This window comes from Dipteris shenzhenensis, chromosome 16 (genome assembly GCF_047967505.1).
Source record: "Dipteris shenzhenensis isolate YYH24624 ecotype China chromosome 16, Dip_SZ_1.0, whole genome shotgun sequence".
Lineage (NCBI taxonomy): Eukaryota > Viridiplantae > Streptophyta > Polypodiopsida > Gleicheniales > Dipteridaceae > Dipteris > Dipteris shenzhenensis.
The window spans coordinates 4,676,201-4,698,812 of NC_141611.1; the positions used below are offsets into that span (position 1 = coordinate 4,676,201).

At 40.9% G+C, this 22,612-nt stretch overlaps 1 protein-coding gene across 4 annotated transcripts in view; it reads left to right on the plus strand.

The window, feature by feature from the left end:
- LOC147892439 (SMR domain-containing protein At5g58720-like) overlaps nt 1-15,593 on the plus strand; it is a 53,018-nt gene extending 37,425 nt beyond the window's left edge. For 3 of the 4 annotated variants that reach the window (XM_087387108.1, XM_087387109.1, XM_087387111.1), the window contains 5 exons: nt 2,147-2,203; nt 2,352-2,419; nt 8,625-8,731; nt 8,994-9,067; nt 14,927-15,593. In XM_087387108.1, coding sequence (XP_087243234.1) covers nt 2,147-2,203; nt 2,352-2,419; nt 8,625-8,731; nt 8,994-9,067; nt 14,927-15,022 — 402 coding nt within the window. In that variant the 3' untranslated portion in view covers nt 15,023-15,593. Of the gene's footprint in view, nt 1-2,146; nt 2,204-2,351; nt 2,420-8,624; nt 8,736-8,993; nt 9,068-14,926 lie in introns of all 4 variants that reach the window. The other variant, XM_087387110.1, reaches the window with a different exon arrangement.
- Nucleotides 15,594-22,612: the final 7,019 nt, after the last annotated feature.

Consider the following 22,612-nt stretch of genomic DNA (forward strand, 5'->3'; position numbering starts at 1 on the left):
CTCTCCCAACACAAAAGCCCCAAAATAGGCTTGAAATTGCAACCGGAAAGGGGCAAATTGAACAAAAGCCCCAAATGTTGCAAGAATTACGGCTGGCGACGACGAAGACGAGTGGCAACGCAAGTGCTTTTCGGAACTGTACAGAATCAGTCCGTACGAATTGTACGGACGATCCGTACGGACGGTGAACTGATGGAGGTGGAGCTTAACAGGGAGGTTGGAGCTGGAGGCAAGGAGCAAGAACTGAAGGGAGCACGGAGCACGGAGCTCTTGAACCCGCTCTGATACCAAATGTGAGGAGATGGTGAGTGAGAGAGAGCAAGAGAGAGTGAGAGCTGGAAACTTGGAAGCTGAAAGCTGAGTTGCAATAGAAGAGTGTGTGAGTACAACTCAAAGAGAGAAAGATAAGGTTTTGTCCTAGTGACAAAACCTTAGTAGTCACTAACCATAGTTAGTGAACTAACTGCGTAGTTAGTGAACTAACTGCGGTTAGGGGGAAAAACCTCTTAAAGAGGGAAAAGTGCCCCTAACTAGCTTATTATATTACATTGGTCACTGCTGAATTATATCTATAATTCTAACAACCCACAACATAACCTTAGTCACATACACCTTAGGCTCTGTTTATCCAACATACCTTCCTTAGAGGAAAGGTGGTGAGATCAAATACACCAAAAGAGATGACCATACTCACATCCTACCGCAAATGCTGTAGAGAGCAGATACTACTATCCAACACCTCTTGTGTGAGAGCATATCTCCCAATCAACTTTCGACCAACGGCTGAAGATATCACCTTATAACTGGATTGACCGGCTAGTGCTTTAGGATTAGACCTAAAAGTGATGTACCGTCACTTCACTTGCACTTCTTCTTGCAGACTTGAGTGCTGCTGCAATAGCACTGCTCGTTTTCCAGCTTCCAAGCTTCGTTTCTCACCTCCATTGCTCCCCAACAACCCAACAGTGGTATTAGAACATGCTGGTCTTGTCTCCCCCACCTTGGGAGCAACTTCTGTCACGAAGAATTATCTGCCAGCAGCTCGTTTTAGACCGCAGTCATCTGCAGCAGCTTGTTTCTGGTTAGCTGTGACCTTGCAGGTAGCTGTATGACCTGTTACAATTGCTTCTGGAGCTGTGCAGGTGCTAGGTGACCTGCTCTGGAGCTACCTCGAGTTGCTGTTCTGCTGCTGGACCTGTTCTAAAGCTGTGCATCTGCAGCTGGAGCAGTCAGGAGATGTTATTTTGCTGCAGATTTGTATCTGCAGTTGTTTCGAGCAGTGAGACTTAAACTTGAGCTGTCTGAAGCTGGTGAACAGCTTCGAAAGCTGTTTTGGAGCACTGCCGAAGCATTTATCTGCTCTGCCATTTTCTACAAAACTGTTGCACTGCCGAAGCACTTATTTTCTGTATGTAGAACTGAAATTTCTCTCCCAAGGTAGGTGGAGTCCATGTTTTGGTCACCTGTAGTTGCAAGAGATTCTGTTTGTTCAAATGGTTCAAGTCATCTTTGGAGAACTTGTGGCTCCTGGGCTATTTTAGCTATATTGAAAGGTGGCACAGTCTTTACTATGGAACTGGGAGTCCCAAGACCATATTGCAACCTGAGCATAACAACATCCTCTTGTCAATTGTCAGTGGGGAGTGCACACACATGACAAGTCAAAGTGCTAGGCAAGGGAGCTTGGACTCCGGTCGATCAAATGATTTAGGTCTATAATGTACACAAATAATCAATTAAGCAAGACCTGGTGTATGGCCTTGATACGCCCTCTTACTTGCCTTGGTCTGATGAAGTTTGAAATGCCATGGGAAGGGGGAAGCCAGTGGTTGGTGTGACATGTGCTGCCATTGTGAATATCTTCTGAGGGTTTGGCTAGTTAGATATTAAATCTTTGTTTAAGATGTCATATGGATAAGTCTATGGCATGCTTGGTGAAGTTTATGGTTTGAAGTTTCTTCATGGAATGTGAAGTGAAGACTGGACATGATCCTTCATCTACATTGCAGCCTAAGCCTGCTATGTCACTCTTATGGTAGAGAATTAAAAGTCAATATCGTTCTGTGAATTTTGGCTGTATCCTTGTTCTTTGTTTTCCATCTCTGTTCAACATGTTGCTCATTTGAGTAAATAAATGGATTTGCAGGCTGCTACAGCACATGCGGATGGTGACCATCATAGGGCAGATCATCTATCAAAAAAGGTTTATTTAAAAAAGACTTCAGTCATGCATTCTTAATCAGACGAGTCAGACTGCCTGTTTTAAAGTTTCTGCAGCTAACTCTCATTTGAAAGCCACATCTACAGTTGTCTTGCAGCATGCTCATTGAGGTTTTGTGGTAACCATACAGGGTGAAAATTTTAAACAACTCGCAGTGGAAGCCAAGGAAAGAGCAAACAATTTTTTACTAAAAACCAAGTAAGCATCTTTGAGCATTGTATATTTTGTATGAAAAGAATTTGAGGAACAGCTTCTTGACAGCAGGCAGATTTTGCATGAGGCATCTACCCCCTTGGAGGTGTAAAACATCATCTGGGTGCAATCTTTAAAGGGATATTTCAGGCTAATTGGGTCTGACTTTCTCTGCACTGGTAATATCAGTAAAAGACACTTTGCATGCTTGCTGCCTACACCCAAATTTCAATTTTATCAAGCTCATGAAATTATTGATGGCCCTATTTTGAACTCCTTGAGTTTCGAATTTCTCACTTGCTTGGGTATCTCTCTCCCCTAAATTCTATTATATGGTAAGTGAAATTCCGATTACAAAAAGAGTGTTTAAGAAACCAGCCTCATATCATCCCTTTTTATGTTTTAATTTTAAAAAAGGGAAGCATATTATATCTTAGATTCCATTCAGGCCCATTATTGAATCCCCCCCAGCAATGTCAATGAAGATTGGATCCACTCTTTGATGTTCACAGGCCTCCATAACCTGTACTCCTAGCCGCCGATGCTATTGTGCAATTCATTTTAGGCAATTCTATGCCTGCAATCCGGTTCTGTATCTTTCCTTCGCATTTTCTCTTTTCTTCCTTTTTTGACAATAACTGTAACTTTATGTCTGTTCTTGGAGTTTCTGAACCCTCTATGCTTCGTCCCTCTCCATCCTTTTTGTGGGAGCATCATGGAAGGTCCCCCCTTTTTTTTTTGTACGACTCTCTAAACCTTTTCATTTTCTTTGCCTATGACCTTGTTCCATTTCCTTGTTTATTTCCTTGTTTGTACCTCATGCATATTGAAGCAATTAAGGCATCTTGACAATCTTGAGGAAGGATGTTCGAGGTTTTGGAAGAATACGGGGGTTAAAGAATGGTATGTTTTCATCTCCTAGAAGAACTGAGAACGATAGTGGAGGTCGATTGGAAAACTCAACCAACCGTATGCATTTCCCTATCAACACTTGCTACATATGTTCAAGTCATTGTTTACAAATTCTCTAGAATCATCATAATATTTGGCAGTAGTCTTTGTGATATAGGTCAAATTTGTACAAATTACCTCCCATGTAAATATCCTTCCCTCCCTAGAACAAAAGGCTCTTCTATTAATGGAGAAAAGTGCATGACAGTTGCTACTTCTAGTTGTGAAACTGAGTTTAGGGCAGCTCTCACAGCTCAGTAGAGTGTGTCTGGCTCCGCAAGTTGCTAGCAGACCTTGACATCAGCCAGCTAGCTTCTACTACCATCTACATTGACAGCTAGAGTGCTTTGGTGGTTCTACGTAATCTAGTGTTTCGTATGGTTTTACAATGTTTTTTATGGCTGTATAGACAGTTGTGTGACACCACTAGGAATCCGTACCATCTGTTGGCAGGTGATTTTGAATATTTTTCGGCCATTTTTTGAGGTTTTGGATTATATTTTCCCTTTTTCTTTCATTCGGACCTTCCTACGGCTGCTCCAACCAGCTCTAGCACTATATGGCTGGATTTGCTCCCTATCGACTGAGATCTGCCTGCTACAGTTGGATTTGAAACTTTTCACCCTCTTTTGTGTCACATTTGCACACATTGCAATGACATTGAGGTGATTTTGCTCTAGAAATTGGGGCTTTTGTGTCACATTTGCAGATTTAACTGTGACATTTGCTCTTTTTGGTCACATTTTGGGGCTTTTGCAGTATTTGCCCTCTTTTGACTCCATTTCACCCCCGAAATTGGGGATTTTGGATCTATTGTTGGGAGAATGCGGGGATATTTTCAGATTTGCAGGTTATTTTGTCACATTTGCACTCATTGTAGTGACATTTGGCTGCTTTGATATGAATGTTAGGGCTTTTCAGTGACATTGGCAAGAAATTGCAGCAGATTTGGTCACATTTGTAAAATTACAGCAAAATTTGGGCCTTTTTCACATTTGCCCTCTTTTTGGCATATTGGCCCTCTCAAAATTTGGGGCTTTTGTCAGATTTGTTGATATTTGCTTGGCACAGCCAGATTTGGGTTCAATTTGCATTTATCCTTAGATTTGGGCTATTTGTCCTTCAACATTTTTGACATTCAGCCACCATTTCGGACAGATTCAGCTTAGATTTGCATTGGACAGATTTGCAAACATTTGCCCTTTGATTTGGGCTGGTCATTTGCAGGACATCTATTTGCAGGGGGGTCGTTGTTAGAAACATGGTTTGATTGAGAGAGAGAGAGAGAGAGAGGCTAGGGAGTGAAGAAGTGATACTCAAATGAAGACATAATGAAGGCTTTCATTCATTCATCAAATATGACATGACAAGTGAAGTACAAGCCTTACATATGCTACACACTCACACACTAACACCAAGTGCATATGGGAAAAGTCCCATAGTGACACCTGGCACTCACACATGACTTACACACATGAACTAGTACTAGATCTCCTAGGAGTACACACCAACACATCACATCAACACACTCTTCAACACCCCCCAAGCAAAGAGTGTGAGACCCAACACGCAAAGAGTAGACCGATTTCCCCTCCATCGCAATACTACAAAGAGTAAGTCCAACTATCCAATACCTCTGGTGTGATAGTGACTTCTGAGTCAGGTTGTGACCGGCAAGGGCAAACCATCACTCGTCACCCCCCCTTACTTTGGACTAGGTGGTCAATACCATCAAACCAAAGTAAAAGACAATCCATTCATTTTTGGGAGACAACCGAGGGCTGAGTACCTCTTATTGACTCCAAATACATTCAGTTTAGAGGGACAACTCAAGGTTGAGAACCTTTATTTGACTTAACACAAAACACATAGAGCTAAGCATCATCTACCACCCTAAGCATCATCTACCACCCTAGGGAGGAATAGATCATGCAACATAGCAGATGAAGCATCCTGCTCAGGTTTAGTACATGTAGCATAAATATTTGAGCTTGTCGAGATTCTCTTTGGCTGAAGTAGTGAAGTCAAGTTGATGAAGTAATATGTTTACCAACCTCACACCAATATGCGCCAGTGCTGTGTCATGCGGCTCATCCCTAGCTGAATGTGGTGCTGATGAGTCTTCACCACGAGGACAGTGCCAAACTGAGGTAGCAAAGGTAGCAAGATGAAATAGATAACCAGCCAATAAAGGAGCTTGTCTAGGGCTCTGAAATGAATCAGCAAAGGTGTGAATAAAGGTGTGCAGCTGCTGGTGGATGACCTCAGAGGTTCCAAAATACAAACCCTAATGGAAAAGCAGCAAGAATACTCTTCAAAATAGAGAACTGTCTGGACCCAAGTTAAATAACAGCAAGTATATACCTTGAAGTGTAAGAACAAACCAATAGAAGAGCATTTGTGGGCATGAGGACTGCTCTAGGTGCTGTAGCAGGTCCAAAATCCTCCAAAAGGTAGCTGGAGGGGCACCAAATGCAATGATATAGCTCAAAATTTGTGAAGCGCTTCAGCAAACCAGCTCCAAGCTATACAGAGATGCTTTAGAAGAGGTATAAATGGACCAAAATGCACCAGCAAGTCATCGGGTCCAAATCTGCTTGTCTGCAAGGCCTAGGAATTAGAGGCTAGGAGCAGCCCCGAAAACGGCTCTGTTGAAGGCGGTTTAATGGTTGAATTCTGCTATAACAGCCTGCAAACCCTAAAAACGGAAATGGAACAGCTCCAAATCTGCTTGTCTGCAAGGCCTCTCTTGGAAAATGTGTCAACTAGCAGGCTGTGGAGAGGCTAAATGGGCAGAAATGAACACAAGAAGCTACAAAACAGAGGCAAAATGAGGGCTAAAAAAAGAGGGCGGTTGTGCAGAAACCCTAAACGGGTAGAAGGCAGCTGAACTGGGGCCGAAATGAGCAGAGTTGAGGCAGCTATAGAAAGGAAGAGGCTGATCAAAACTAGGGTTAGGTCAAACATGACATGGCAAAGCGCTATGGCAGGTTGACCTGCTTTGATACCATGTTAGAAACATGGTGTGAGTGAGAGAGAGAGATAGGCTAGGGAGTGAAAAGTGATACTCAAATGAAGACATAATGAAGGCTTTGATTCATTCATCAAGTATGACATGACAAGTGAAGTACAAGCCTTATATATGCTACACACTCACACACTAGCACCAAGTGCATACGGGATAAGTCCGATAGTGACACCTGGCACACACACGACTCACACACATGAACTATTACTAGATCTCACACCACACCACTGCTTCCTTGCTCTCCATGGGTTCAGACACTTTGTACTACTGTTTTTATGGTTATGATTTACTTGTCTTGGGTGTAGATGCCCGCTTAGAGGCTTTACCCATGAAGCTCACCTCATAGACCCTTCGGTCTTTCTAAGACATTGGATAAACTCTCTCTCCCTCTCTCTCTCTCTACACACACACACACACACACACACACACACACATCTATCTATCTATCTATCTCTCTCCCTCCAATATTTGCTATCTCATAGGTACTCTAGAGCCTTTCCTGCTTCATCTAAGTGTGGATGTGCTAGAGGACTTGGAGGGTATGAGTTTCTATTGCCATGACATCAGGAAATGCCTTGAGCGTAATGTTGTTGTACATTTTTATATGCTGAAATACTGCAAAATATGCAGAATCTCCAAGTATAGCCTACAACAACACAAAAAGTAAGCACATATATTGCAGAGAGTCCAAAATTCCTTGCATAAGGTATCACTCAGAATGCATAGTCTACTATGAGTTTCCCCTCTTGAGGTTTCAATAACTGATAGAATATAGATACAGCTTAGGATGAAGAGGTTAGTCTTAGAACATCAAGCATGAGCGGAGCTGCTCGACATTACAACATCCTGATCTTGAGGGTTTGCCATGAAGACCCAACGAGAAAATATTACCAGTGCTTTTCCGAGAGGGAAAAATCAGTATTTGAAGGAAGGAAGATATTAATGGCCATCTCAGCTCATGTAGGTGCTTATAAAAAACATGCGATTTTGGGCTCCCTAGGTTGCTGAAGCAAGCATTCCAATCTGTTATGTTGTCAGCTTGAAAAGGGACAATGTCTCCAGGCTTTCACGGACAAGGGATTTTAAGGCTAGGGGAGGGAAGAAAATAAGCTAGAACAGTCTGCTTCTTGAGGGATGGCCTTATTGCCCCTTACAAAATGCTTATGGACTTATGTTCTGGCTGGCCTATTCAAGAATGTTCCGAGTTCTTCTTGCCTGGAAAAGTGTTCGGGCCTTCCAAGGACAGGCAGGTGTCTAAAGGATGGAGTAAGGAGGGGGTCAGAAAGGCTAGAAGCAGTGTGCAGAATTGTGAGATGTTCTTGAAACTGTTAGTTTACAAGCATTATTGAAAGACTTACAGTGCAACTGTGACTGCAAGCAATCTGTCTGTATCAAACCTAAAATTTTTAGAGAATTGATGTCCTCTTGAGTTATTCAAATAATTTTGGATGAATTCTCAAACTGCCTGGAGATAGGAAGGGCAGACCTCATCTTATGTGTTGAGTATCCATGTTGGCCTCATTCAAGACTGAAGAGTTGTTTGCTTTAAAGAAGGCTGCCTGATACAGTAATGTCTTGGGATTTATTCTCAAGACAAAAACGTGCATCATCATTTGGTACAAATCTTGATGACACCAGACAATTGTGTCAAAAGTTTATGCTTGGCTGTCATTAGCACAATTAGTTTGTATGTTTGTATAACACACGCATGCACGCACACTTGCTTTTTTAAGTGAAATCCATGTATGCTTATATTACAAGCATGGAAAAAGTAGACTCTCCAAAGACTATATGCTTTCTGTGTTTCCCCCAATATCGAACCCTTGCGAAAAAAAAACCAAACTTATGCCTCCGTGGGTGAATGCCGAAGAGCCAAAAAAGCTTGCCAAAGCAAGCAGTAGGAAACCAGGCTCGGAGACGCTGTTGAAGAATAGTAGGAAGTCACGAGTGACAGGGCAATGCCAGAAAATATGGAGCAAGGATTCCGTTGGGGCAAGACGTGTGTGGCAGACGGCAGGAGCAATATATATACGTGCTGAAAGTTGTCCCGAGGGAATAACACCAAGCATCACTCGCCATAGAAAAACTTGTTTATGAAGAGGAAGTTTGCAGAATCCAAGCTGCTGCAATCTTTCACACCACCATTTGGCGTTACGATTCTACACACACACACACAAAACGTACACACTTTTTGGGGAGATGATTGATCTCTGCTTGTCTACGGGTGTGCAGGAATTCGGAGAATGAAAATGATTTTACCCTTGACCTACAAGAACAACATGTTGGCGGGGCCTTACAGTTATTGAAGCTACATTTGAAAACTCTTTCTCCAATCCCATGTATGTAAGTAGTGACTCACATATAAGGTATGCACCCATGTTAGTGCGGGTTTTATCATGCCTAACCTCTTTCCGCATGCCATTAATTGACCCCATAATATACACACAAACATTGATTCACACACATATATTGATATATCTGTACATGTTGGAATGCGTGTGTGTGTGTGTGTGTGTGTGTGTGCGCGCGCGCGTGTAAATATATTCATTGGTTCACTATTCAGATCTTGGGTTTTGATTGTGTCTGTCTTCTAATATTCAGCTTGTCAGAAGTTCATCATTATCACAGGCCCTAATCATGATGCAACCTCTGGACATATGAAAGTCAGACAGGCGGTGAGTTGATTTATGGATTATATCTCTCTGGATTGGGTTGTGCTATTTAGCATCGTTATGCTCTGTTGTTCAAGTGCTTTGTGTTATGTCTCAACTTGTATTTCTGCAACACAGATAAATTATATTGTACATTGTGCATCTCGATCTCTGTATTCACTGGCATGTGGTTTTTATATACTTTCATTTTGGGGATTTCGCTTGTCTGATTTTACTAACATTTATGAAAGTCATTATAGAGCGACTTTTTCATCCATTTGATGTTACATATCTTTGGAATAAAAAAAGTTTTACACTAAAAGATGACTCTCTTTAAATATAAGGCAGCATGGCAGTTTCTGATAGTTGCATCCCAATGAATGGCCATAGATGCGTTGTTTTTCTAAATATAAATCAGAATACTTTTAGAAGGAGTGTGTGTGTGCATGTATGTAAAGGCTGAGTGTTTGAAGGAAGATTTTATTAATGAACTTCTCCCTATAACAAAACCTTAGAAAGTTCACACCCATATACAACAGTTAATGGCATGCTTTTGTCTATACCTGGTATTATACAACCATCCGATCTTGATCTTGATGCTATTGATGTTTGTGCTTTGAATGAAATGAGGCCTTGGTCCCAGCCCATCCTTACAAACAATAACACAATAGAACATAATTCAATAACGTCTATCTTGCTAGCTTCTGCTCTCTTAACAGACCTTCCATAGACTTGTTTCTCGTCTTCTTGAGAAATAGCTGCCAAATGGTAAAGGATGGTGTAAAAAGTTCACCAGAATAACCAAAAAGAAGAGGAAGAATTCAAACTGTAGACATGAATATAAGCTCTGAGAACACCATGCATGCCAATGGTATAAAATGAGAATGGGAGTACCAAATCAATAAATCCTATTTTAGAAAAATTGGTGTCAATTCAACACAAACCTAATCCAAAGTGTGCATTGAGAACCAATCATCCATTGTGAGGGAGCGCAAGCCCTCGCTCTTGTCAAGGCACAAGCCCTCACTTTTGTGAAGGCACAAGCCCTCTTTCTTGAGGCATCTTTAGCTCTTATCTAGATCACCTTGTAGAGCCCATTTCCCTCTCCGTTTTGCTTCAAAAAGCGTGGCATTCTCATGCCTGAACCTTGAGTTATGGTCTTTGTGGTCTTTGAGGGGCATTCATTGTGATAAGTTAGATTCTTGAGTGAGAATTTTGTGAGGAGGTTTTGTCTTGCATTATAAGTGTTTTAATGTTCCTCAACAACTAAGCCATCCACTACCCAACAACTTATGCATTCGACCGCGTGACTTTGACTCGACCTCAAAGACCCTTTCGAGTGCTTTGAGTACTTATTCCAGGTACATTTAAAAACCTTGTCACACAACAACAAGGAGTGTTCTTTGTATTTCTTAATTCTCCAAGTATAAAGCAAATTCTTTCCCGATTGGGAGAGGGGGCTGTCAATGGGTACAGGGACCCAATTAGTTGTCGACTCTACTCTCTCTCTACCCTCATCTCCTTCTCTCTCTATGGTGGATTACACTAACTCCTCGCTAAAGGTTTAAAGAAGGTCTTGCTGTGAATTACAAGATCAGATTACCGTTGCATGTTACACTAACTCAAAGGCATAGAAATTTGTGACATGTCGCTAGGCTGCATTTGTCTTTGGCTCAAGTAATACTGTCGGCACATACTGTCTAATATGTCTCAAAAGAGTCTCTCTATGTCGTTGCATCTCCATGAGACATAGACCAGACCTGGAAATGGATCAGGCGAGAGAGGGGTCCAAATCGGAGCCCCTCTTGGTATAGGCAGTGTTATCGCCCTCAAATCTCATAATATGCCGGACAAATGCATAGAGAGAGCTCCTCTGTCTCCACCTCCACTAGTGTGCAAAGCCTGCATATCCGCTCTTCTCTGAGTATGCTGGCAGCTCTATCTGCCTCTATCCCTAGCTGATGGAACGAGACTCTCATTTTTCCAATGGCAATCCTTAGTGCATGTGTGATGCGTCTGTCGTCCAGGTATGAGGTTCTGATGATAATTCCTTCTTCTGATACTCTTAGGAAATGGTCGCGATAGAATTGGATCTTGGTGGGGAACTCCTGATCTCCTCTCCCAAGTTCGGGCTGTGTAAAGCTATAATAGATCTAATGGTATGATATGGTTGATCTCATCTCGTGGGACGAGGGAGGATGGGGTGTCCAGACTGCACTGAAAGGGCGGTAGTCGATCCATGTGGACACCTTGGCTATCAAACCATGTGGAAACACATGCATACCAAGTTGTGTTGACCTCGCTGTCTGCAAGTTGTGTGATGACTCTAGTGCCAATCTCGGCAATCTCCAGCTAGATAGAGCCCAAACCCTGTGAATATATTTTAGTGTTTGAAAGATAGCATCAATATGGAGAGGTGTCATGGGGAATGCTGCCTGTATAATATGATGGGGGACTGATGGCTTACCTTTGATCATCCGGGAACCCATATCCACTTGCAATCTCTCAAATCTTTTCCAGTTCGTCGCCGATAGGTCCTCCCCCCCCCCTAGCTGCATACATTGCTATTGGTCTCATGAGTGTATCAAAGAGCCATCCCTTCATATGGGGGTTCTAGAAAAGTGCCTAAAAACACCGTCGCTCTAGTCGAGCTATAGCTCTTTGGCCACGTATGAGTTGTGCTCTGGCTGTGTGTACCGTCTTGAAGATTGGGCCCGAGAAACTACTCCAAGGTATGTGTAAGATTGCAGAATCTCTACAGGTAGGTGAAACTATTTTGATGAAGCACTGCCCATGAGGTGTTGAAAATCATACTCTTGGTCTTGCCAAGGTTGACTATTAGGTCCCTTTGCCTGCAAAACACCCTCTAGGGCCTCTAGGTGCATATAGTCATTGAGGATATGAGGACTATGTCATTGGCGTATAGCATTATCTGTACCATTAGGTCAGCGAGTAGTGGTCCCTTACCGTCAAAGGCCTTACGAAAAAAGTCAACGAAACAAGTGGGCCTTCTGGGATCTCGATCTTGCCTCTCAATGATGGCCCATAGAGTGAAGATGTGATCCAAAAGTAGAGTGTTGTCTCTTGAACCCGACTTGCCCTAGGACCCGCTGCCCATGTGTCTCTGTGAAGTTATTGATCTCTCTCTCTAGCACTGATCCATAGATCTTAGCCTTTGTGTGCCAATCATGAGCATGCGGTAATTTCCCCTCTTGACTTGTGTATTGGAACAATGGGGGTAGTGCTCCAAGCGGGGGGAAATCTGCGACAAACAGCCTAGTTGAACAATTGCGCTAGGACTAGAGCCATGACCTCCATCCCATGTGCAAAGTGCTTAGTCCATAGCCCCTCATGATCCTAAGCTCGCCGGTTGTGATGCCGACGTATTGTAGCCTACACATTATAGGTGGTGAATAGAATGCAAGTGGTGGGATTGGGGATGGAAGACATATGAGGTGGGCTCTAAGCCGGAGCATCATACAATGATGTCACGTATGTGTGCCATATGCCTAGATCTATGATGGGAATCGATGGCAGTTTGAAGCCCCTTTGCAATGGTGGGGTCGTCTCCTCGAAAAGAGTGAACTACTTCAGCCATCCTATGCGAGAGAAAAGGCCGTCTCTTACATCGTGTCAGACGCTTCAAGATTTGCTGTGCCTCTGATCTTGCCAAGTGTCCCAAAGCTTGCTCCTGATGAGGTGGGATCTCAGCTCTCGGCACTCATCATCAAACAATGGGTTTTCCGACTCATTATCAAACAATGGGTTTTCCGGTGGGGGTTGTGCTGTAGAGCGGGTCATGGGGAATGATTTGATGACTGCATCCTGAACCAATGAGACAAGTGTATCTAAGGAGTGAGTAAGGTCTGCATCATCTCCAAAAGGGGTCTCTAGCCCCTGGGACATGTGGCTCATGTTCACCGCATCAGGGGCATGTTGGATCCAGACAGGTGCAAGGGGATCACATCCTATGTCAGGCAGTGCAGTCGAGATACCGAAGGACAAATAGGAGTGATCAGCGCTAAGTGGGAGGGGGAAACTATGAAGTCATGTACCCATGTCACAAAAGCTGGAGAGAGAGAGAGAGAGAGAGAGAGAGAGAGAGAGAGAGAGAGAGTCCAAGCTTGAAGTAGGGTAGGCACATGGAAAAATGATTACATGGAGATGAAGAGTGGACCTATGTAGTTTCTTATTAGGCCTCGTCAAGCCAAACATCCCCTAATATAACATCTGCTATTCCTAACGGATAGCTAAATTCTTTATCACTATACCACTCCCTCCTTGCTTTTTCCCTACGTTCTTTTTCAATTTCCAGGTCTTTAGCAGACTTTGGTATGCTTTTGGCATTTGCTGCTTATATTGCATTGCCAAAGGACTGACTTAACATCAGAGCGTCCATTTGCTTTTCTTGTGATGTGATCTGGTATTTCTTATGTTCCTCCAAACGTCCTTAGGCCTCTTGGCCCCAACATCCACTTAATATTTCAGTTGCTAATCCTGAGTGACTTAGCTAGATTTTCACCTTTATTACAATGTGAATTTCCTTTGCTTTTTCTTTTTTGGGTCTTTAAAAGGCGTGGATGCCATTGATATTTGCTGCGTTATATTGTACTGCCAAAAGACTGACCTGCGATTCAGGCATCCATTGCTTCTCTTGTGATGTGATCTGGTATCTCTTATGCAAGTGTGCTTAAGTTGTTGCTCTCGGCTTCATTGAGCTTCCCATGCCACTCTATGCCTGCACTCTTTTTGTCCTGGATTTCTAGCTCTTGGTTTGGTTTTGTGCGCCTTTTGTTTTGGTTTCTGCTGGGAGGTAGTGCCTTTTGGTCACTAGCCAGGCCTGTTGCGAGGCAGTGCCTTTTGGTCACCAGTCACCACACTTTTGTTTTATGCAGGGGTAACACCCTGTCCGAGGTGCAGTTTAGTGGCGGGGAGGTTATCTGTTTGGTATTCGCTCTTCCAGCCAGGCCTGTTGGGAGGTAGTGCCTTTTGGTCACTAAATCACCATACTTCTTTGTTTTATGCAGGTGGTAGCACCCTGTCCGAGGTGCAGTTTAGTGGCTGTATGAAATTGCTCTCTTTTTTGGGGGGCGGGGGGGGTTGGTATCCACTCTTCTAGCTCTGCTCTTTTGTGATTGTCAGGTGGGCTAGTGGTTACAGGTTGAATGCTTGGTTTTTTTACCCTTGGATATGCAGGTGATTTTTCTTTCAAAGCCGACATATGGACAGGATTGAAGAATTGAGACTACACTAGGAGAAGTCTTGAAGTCCGATTAATGTTTTTTGTTTTGTTTTTGTTTTTGGGTTGGGGTTGTATGTGCTTTCATTCTTTTATTTTGTTTTTTCTTGAGTTTCACATGGTTGACGCTCTTCTAGCTAGGTTCCAAACTAAAGAGATGCTCTATTGTGCTTGTTAGTTTAGTTACCCTGGCTAGGTGTTTGTTTCGGGTGCAGAGGTGACTGCCATCATTTGGTGTTCTACATGTTGGGTATAATTTCCTTGTGCTTTTTACTTGGATATATGATAATTTTTCTGGCAAGGCTGAGAAAAGAGAGAATCAGAAATTCGGGATGATTCTGAAATAGAGCATTTCTTTCCAAATTGAATGAATTATGTGTTTGCACAAATGCCCCTCTCCGGTGGACATCGTTATACAACTGCTGAACTTGAAATTCTTGGTCCTTGATAATGCATATTATCTTCTTTCTTCTTGCATCATCTACTTTTCTATGCCAGTACATATCGCTCTAATTTGTCTTCTCAGAGATTTATCGGCAGTAATATATCAATTATACCAAATATTCCAAATAGGATTGAGCTGCTGGGAAAATAACAATATATAGAATTGTGTGCCTGGTTTATGACTTTTCACCTTTGTGCAGGTGATACATTACTTGAAAAAAAATGAAGTTGATTGGATTGAAGTGACACCTTTTTGCCTTCAAGTCACACTGAAGAAAGATGCGTTACAGGACTAGAGATTAAGCTTCCTGGAAGGGCTATATATTCTTGGAGAAGAAAGAAGCCGAGTCTTTTGCCTTCAACCGATGGAGAGAAGTGTTTCTGTTTGTGAAGATCACTGAGTTGATGGATTTTAGTCATCAGTAAGAAATCAAAGCTCGACACAGTTTTTCTGAAGATCCATGAGGGCATGTCAAAGTCACCTTGTTGAAAATGAGCTTCTCAAGTAGTAGAGGCGGATGATAGTGCAAAACATGGAGAGAAAGAAGGGAATCATCAGATTGAATCGTACGGTCACACATGCTGGATACATCTCAAGCCTAAATCGAGGTGAGGTGTCTGTATGAGCTTGTTGTGTCAATGTAAGTTGTTTCAATCAATATGGGCATTGGCTTTCAAGCGTTGTCCATATAGTACTTGTAAGAGTACTATTGGATGCCAATAACGAGGAGTATTGGGGATAAGCACTTGCTCTTTAAATATAGTATGCTTGCATCCTGCATGTACCTACACGTGCTATGCTGGTGCACAGGATGCGTGGGTGAGGGAGTACTAGAAATTTAAAAATATTGCGAAGAGTTGATGGCATTTGATGTGAATCTTTTAACTTGCATGTCTATGCCTCATTATAAGTAAGTCTAGTCCTAGTCATATAAGATGTGCAACAATGGCTCGATGCATGTAGGGCTTCCCTCCAAAAAACTTATAAATATCAAATGCAACCCGTTACAGTAGTTGGAAAACCCACCCTTATTTTGTCTATTCATTATAAGACTCCCTATTTTTAAGCTTATAGGGTTGGACATGTTGGCTAAGACTGTTTGCATTGATGACTCTTCCATGACACGGTTTTGATGAATAGACTTGTCATTATTTTGGGCAATAAAATAGTGGCAGTATTAGTTGATAGTTTCTAAATTCCTATCTCAGCTTTTCCTTGCTAGAGGTTTTAGAACAGTTTCCTTTTCCACTTCTTAAAAAAGAATACCACTCAAAAATTTACCATGATTTACATTTGATATTGCATGTATTGCACGTTTAGGGAATATAAATTCAATGCTTAAAAAAGTTGATAAGTGTTGAATACAATCGTTAACAAGTTGGAGGATCAAATTTAAAGCTAGTTATGTTGCTTTTTGTAAGTGAAAAGGGAGGTCACATCACCATTACGTAAATGTCAGGATCAACAAAGTGTTCTACAAGAATTCTTTCAAAGAATGTAAAAGGTGTAGAAGCCTCAAAAATTGGTCCATCATCAAGTCATTATACAAGATAGTCAAGTCAATCACCCAGCTCAATTCTTCCTTTCATGAATCAATTAATGAAGAAGCATTGAAAAGGAGAGTAACATGCTTCCTAATCAAATACAAAGATGATTTTATGGATCCAAAATATATAGTCATGCAACTTTACGTTGAATTCAAAGAAAGGAGATAGAAATTTAAAAGTGCAAGACTATAAATTAGTGGTGGGGGAAGATGCTATGCATCATGACTTAGATGCATATCGGTAAAATTTCCTATTAGCAAGAATTAGATGTGTAAAATTTCCTATTGGCAAAATTCTTGCATTATTGTAGAATTAAAGTCAAGTTGGCAACAATACCGTAGTGTTTATAATTCAACAAGTGACATAGTTAGATCAAATGCCTTGGCTAAGAAATGCGGAAAATCTGTGGTGTTAAGAAATCAAGAAAGTTTGTGTTGTTTTACTCTACATGTTTTTAAGTTATAAACTTGAGCACTTAAAAGGTTTTCAAAGTACTATATAAACTTGTGGAGTAATAGAAATCTAGAAATGTAAATCAATATGGAAGTATTAATATTAACCTTTTATTTTAAAAAAGAATCAATACCAGATACCTATAGTTGAAAACATAGACTTTAGGGAGTATAGCTTATTTGGTCTCATTAATGCTCTACCAACTCTTTAAAAAGATAATGCACATTGTGTTATGTTCAAAATATATTATTGCCACTACATGCCTAGGTCATTACATTGTGAAAGAACTAGAAAAATACAAGGGACAACTAACAACCATGTAGCTAAAAGCCAATTGTTTTAAAGGGATTTTCCATGATTGTTAAAAGTGCACGTGATTACAGATATGCAATTTCTAAAGAGAAGAAACATCGACTTCTTAAAGCAAGTATGTATTATGAAAGTGAACATAAGAAGACTTTCTACCACCCTACTAATCCAATGAGGGAAAGGATATACAAGGTTATTATTGGACATGTCTATGATTCTTAATGTTGTTCCCTAAAGTGAATACTCATTGGCCATTGTTGATATCTAAGTAGGTGCATGTTAAGGGGGACAACTCTCTTACTTGCATAGTAAGTAATAGCCCTTAAGAGATGACCACTATTCATGACCTTGAATTGTCAATTTACAAAAGGAAAGTGTTGGTACCCTAAATCTCTATAATAGTAGGCACTAATAGTGCATTATCTAGGACACCACCATTTGACCACTTGATCCTGCACCCACTTTCTTATGGGTTCAGTATGGCTAGCGCAACCAATGATGAGAAAGCGCTTACGTATGGTTAGGTAATTGAAATGATTCAAGATTCCAATAAACTCACTACATCTTGCTTATTAAGATTTGTAATTTTTCATAGTGCTTCCCAAGCAACATCTATTGTTGAGGCTCTTAAATAAGAGATTCATGGTTATAAAGCATTAATAAGGTAGGTTTCCATTGGTTATCCATACCTAATATTGTGAATAATTGGTGAGGGACAAAAAACAATATAATTGGTGTAGGGCAAAGAAAAGTTTAATAATTATGGTAGGGCAAAAGCCAATATCGATCATGTGCCTATCTTTTATCTAAGAAGCTGATTTGACATGATAATTGGGATGACATATGTGTTTGAGCTAGGATGTTCTAATGTTTTACCCTTTCATATGGTTACAAGAACGTTGAGACATCTTGATGGGTCAAAGAACTTAGTCAATCCATATCAAAATTCTTAACATCTTATTTGTCATCTTCAGCTCTTCTTAGTTTTTTAATCTTGCTAGTTTGTGTAAGTCTTGTCTCTTTCTACTATGAAAAAATTAAAAATGTTAAAATTATGTAGTAAGTAGCTTTTATTGGTGAGCTAGAAAAGGGTTGAGAGAGAGAAATAAATGCACAAGTTGTCAGCATAATGTTGCTTATTGGTGTAATTGGCTAGGGCCTAAGGGTAGAAGCCATGTGGGCACATGCTCAAATCTTGTTATGAGCACTGCATGCATTGGATTTTGATGGGTGCAACTAGTTGATGGTGGGTGGCTACCTCTAGACATGGCAGGCGTGATGCATGCAACTTGCACTATGTGCCCTGCGAACAGTCATGCCTACACTTGGAAGAGGCGCAACTGCTGTGGTCCTTTTGGATGTAAATGCACACCTCTGTGTCCTTTTTAAATTTTTAGCCCATAAGGACACATGGCATCACACACTTATCCCTCCCCAAATGGGTTTTCTTCTCAAAATCCATGGTTTTATTTGAGCAAAAACCATGTTTTTAAAAGTTAATCCACCTATCACCCTACATGCCAACCCTAACATGGCATTGTCCCACAAAAGGTAACACTCCCATTGTTCGAACTTAAACTTTGCCTAATCTCTAAAGATTAGTAAACAATAATATGGGGCCCTTTTGAGATCCCATTTCCCCCCTAATGTGTTTTGAGTCAAAATGTTTTGTCAAAGAATTTATATACTTTGAGTTGGTTTTTCTTCACTGAAAATTCTATGTATTTTAAGTTTTGAGATCTTATTAAGAATCTTGATTTTGCATCAATTTTTTGTGGAGAGAGAAATTTCCCATACCCATTGATCGAGTGCTTAAAATGAATGATACTTAGTACAAAGTATAGAAACCAACATTACCTATAGCAGGCTATGGTATTTTTTTACATATGAGGATCAAGAGGGAACAAGATTTCATGATACACAATGGTCAAAAGTATGATTGTGATACTTAGAAAGCTATCATTAGGTATTTCCAAGGGCCACTAAATGATTAAAACCACCTATGTACAAAATGAATGCCATGGGACCCACTATTAACCACCACTATGGTTAAAAGTTGGTCCAAGAAAGCCACTATCATAAGTGGAGAGCACCCTTTCTTTAAGATCTCAAGGGGAATTCATCAAGAATACACCTTAGCCCCTTAATCTCGCCCCCCCCCCCTTTTCCCTCAACCATGGAGGGCCTAACCCACTTGATTCATCATAATGCTAGTGAAGGAGGTTTCACCGCATAGAGTCGCAAGGCTAGATACTGTAGCATCAATCTAGATAGATTTTTGTGATCATGGAACTCTAGCTAGCAAATTTAGGGGTGGTAGGCAGACCTATGGTGGAGCTAAGATGGTGGAGTTCCTCAGCGTATTTTGAGCATAACATGGATCAAATAGGCATGCATGCTCATGCGCATATGGCCTAAAGTATGTATATACAAAGTAAATTTCTACAATTTGGTGCCAGTACCTTCTCCGATTTCCACAATCTCAAGCTTGCCCTATCAACTCTCGATCTAGTTGCTTTCACTTATTGGTTTCTTTGTTTTGGCATCGCCCAGCTCCCTTGCATGTGCATTCAAACTACCCCACGTCTAACCTTGCCCAACTCCCTTGCATATGCGTTCAAACTACCCTCACCTAGATCCCTTGCATGTGCATTCAAATTATCCCGCTTCTAACCTAATAGCTTATGAGGTTTCACGCCTTAGCCAAGAACATCCATTTCTACTATTGTTGCTGCTTTGCCACTCTTCCTTGCTTCCTGCTCCATGAATGGTTAATCAACACACCTATCTTCTTTGCAATATACACTTATGAATCCCTTGTACCATCCCGGATACTATGCATGGATGCTAATTCCCAGTCGGTACAAAGCAAAGGACATTGTATGAAGAGGCCACTTGCAAATTATTGAATTTCTTGCACAAAATGCTCTTCAAAATTAAAAGGTTTCATGGATTGCTATTCACCATTTTGATCTTCCAAACGATATTTTGAGTTGATCATCACTTCCTTTTATAGAGAAACTCGCTTACTTCTATAGACAAACTTAACCAGACCACTGATAATTCATGATCAATAAGTTTCATCCCTTGGAAGCCTCCCCCCCTACACATTTCTAAATGTAATGTTGAGAATTGCGTTCATCTTGCCATTTGATACGAAGCAAAGGACATTGTACAAAGAGGTCACTTACAAATTAATGATATTCTTGCATTGGGGTCTATGCGCAAAGTTGGCTACTATTTTGGGCAGACTGGGTCGGTCACCCAATTAAGCCTAACCGACTACGACTGGTGGCTATATAAGAGCAAGCCCTTGAAGCCCATTTCATCACTGGCTACAACAACCCTGATTCCTTAGCATCCAACCTCCGTCTTCTACTGTTTCCAGCACGCCATCGAAGCTTCTTTCACAGGACCGCACGGTTGGGAGCCAGTGCCATCTATTGTGTCAGTTCTATAGTAATCAAATTTTTGATTCTCCATACTATCTTATTTTCTCTCTTGTGTACGAGATCCTGTTATCTGTTGAGCACAGACGTTGTATTATTTTCTTACACTTCCACTGGCATTGCTAACCTCGTGTTCATCGACATGACAAGGTTTTTGCTAATAGAGCATCATGCCAAGAAACCTCTTGAGAATAATATGCCACTGCATCTAGAATCATGCAACATTCATGCATGTATCTATATTAATAAGTGATTACCCCATACTTCAGAGCCTCTATGTGCATATTTTTCCCTTCATGGGATTTTTCACATTGTGTATCTCTTTCCTTGATTGCGCAATTGTTTTCATCATCTTGATCCTTTGGTACAATACTCGTGTGTTTTGCTACTACAGGAGTACTTAGTTTAGTTGGTTGCTTCAAGAAATTTACCTCTGTATTCAATTTTATATCTTAAGTGCTTGGCTTCTCAACAAAGCTAGTTTTACTTGTGCGGAGCAACATAAGTTTTGATATGGAGCTCGGTGATAAGTAGACATGCCATGTGATAAAAAGCATCTAGCAATGTTCCACTACCAGCTGCATGCCAACTTCTTTTATATATCTGGTTGTTTGAATAATTATATCATCAATTATGTTCTTACATAGTACCGATTGCTTTTATGGTCACACATGCAGAAGTTTGACAACATTTTAGTATCTTGTGGAGGTTTTTTCCATCCTCTTTGGTTGTGTCCATGTTGCTTAGTCAATCAAAAATTTGCAGGATCAAATGTATGGACATACTTGGGTAGTTTATTCTATCAACTTTGGTTGCCAGAAACTAATTTTCATATCCCTCTTTCCTCTCTAAAGCTTTCAACCACGATTAATTTTCTCTTTGTCTAGTATCTTGTTCGTGGTCTCCATACAACCAAGCACAATGGTTTTGTTATTAACATCTAAAGCAAAGGGCATGAGTCATGTTTAATGGTTTGCCATGTCTTCTTTCATTTGGATTCGCTAATGGCAAAACTTGAATGAAAAATATTAATAAGGTATGGCATTGGAAAGGCAATAAAATATCCTTTTTAGCTAAATGAGCAAAGAGCATATGATCTTGGCTTAGCAATCTATTGATCTCTTGCCTAGTCTAGTTAGCTACACACATCTCTTTGCTCAGCAATCCAAAGGGGCAACAATAGTAAGAGACCTGCTGCTACCCATAGACTTCCTCAACAATGACAGATGTAGCCCTATCGATGTTGTTTATCTAGGGTGATTTTAGCTAGAGTTGTCAACAAGAAAATTTCTCATGTTGCCTAATGACTTGGTTTCCCCCATAATAGAAGCATGGTCCCTTTTTTGGATTTCCTTCATTTTGGTTGTTTTCCTTTCACAACTAAAGCCTATCTTCATTGCCTCTTTTCAATTGAACACTATATTTGGTTAAGGATGGTTCCAAGTTGGTGATGGGTTGAAATAGAGCTTGGGAGCATGGTGATTGGTAGGATCCATGCTATCCTTGGATTCTAAGGAGGACATCTAGATAGAGATAATATTTGTGCCAAGATTGCTTAAGAACACTAGCAATTTTGTGATCAAGTATGGTGGTTGCCATAGACCTTTCATGCTACATGGATTTTTAATCGAGAATGCTAGTGGGTTTGTGATCGAGAATGCTAGTAGGTTTGTGATTGAGAATGCTAGTGGGTTTGTGATTGAGTATGGTGGTGCCATAGACCTTTGAAGCTACATGGATGGTACACGTGTTGCAAGGTGGTTTGCTTGTGTAGGACTGGACATAAAGGAGTAGGAGCTATGCGTTCAAAGATGGATGATTGAAGACATCTCCTAAGACTTCTCAATAGGATTTGATGGGTGGGTGTTGGACCCCAAAGGACATCGAGATGATTTCAAAAGTAAGGTTAGAGAACATGGACTCCAATTTCATAGTAAGAATTGCACTTGAATTAGCTTCCTAGCCAAAGTCCAAAGGACATCGAGATGATTTCAAAAGTAAGTCTAGAGAAAATAGACTCCAATTTCTTAGTAAGTTTAGAAAGCAATAGGGAGGGGGGGAGTTTAACCTATAGACATTTAACATGGCAAGGGTGATATTTTAAATTGAGAGACATAAATGCCATCT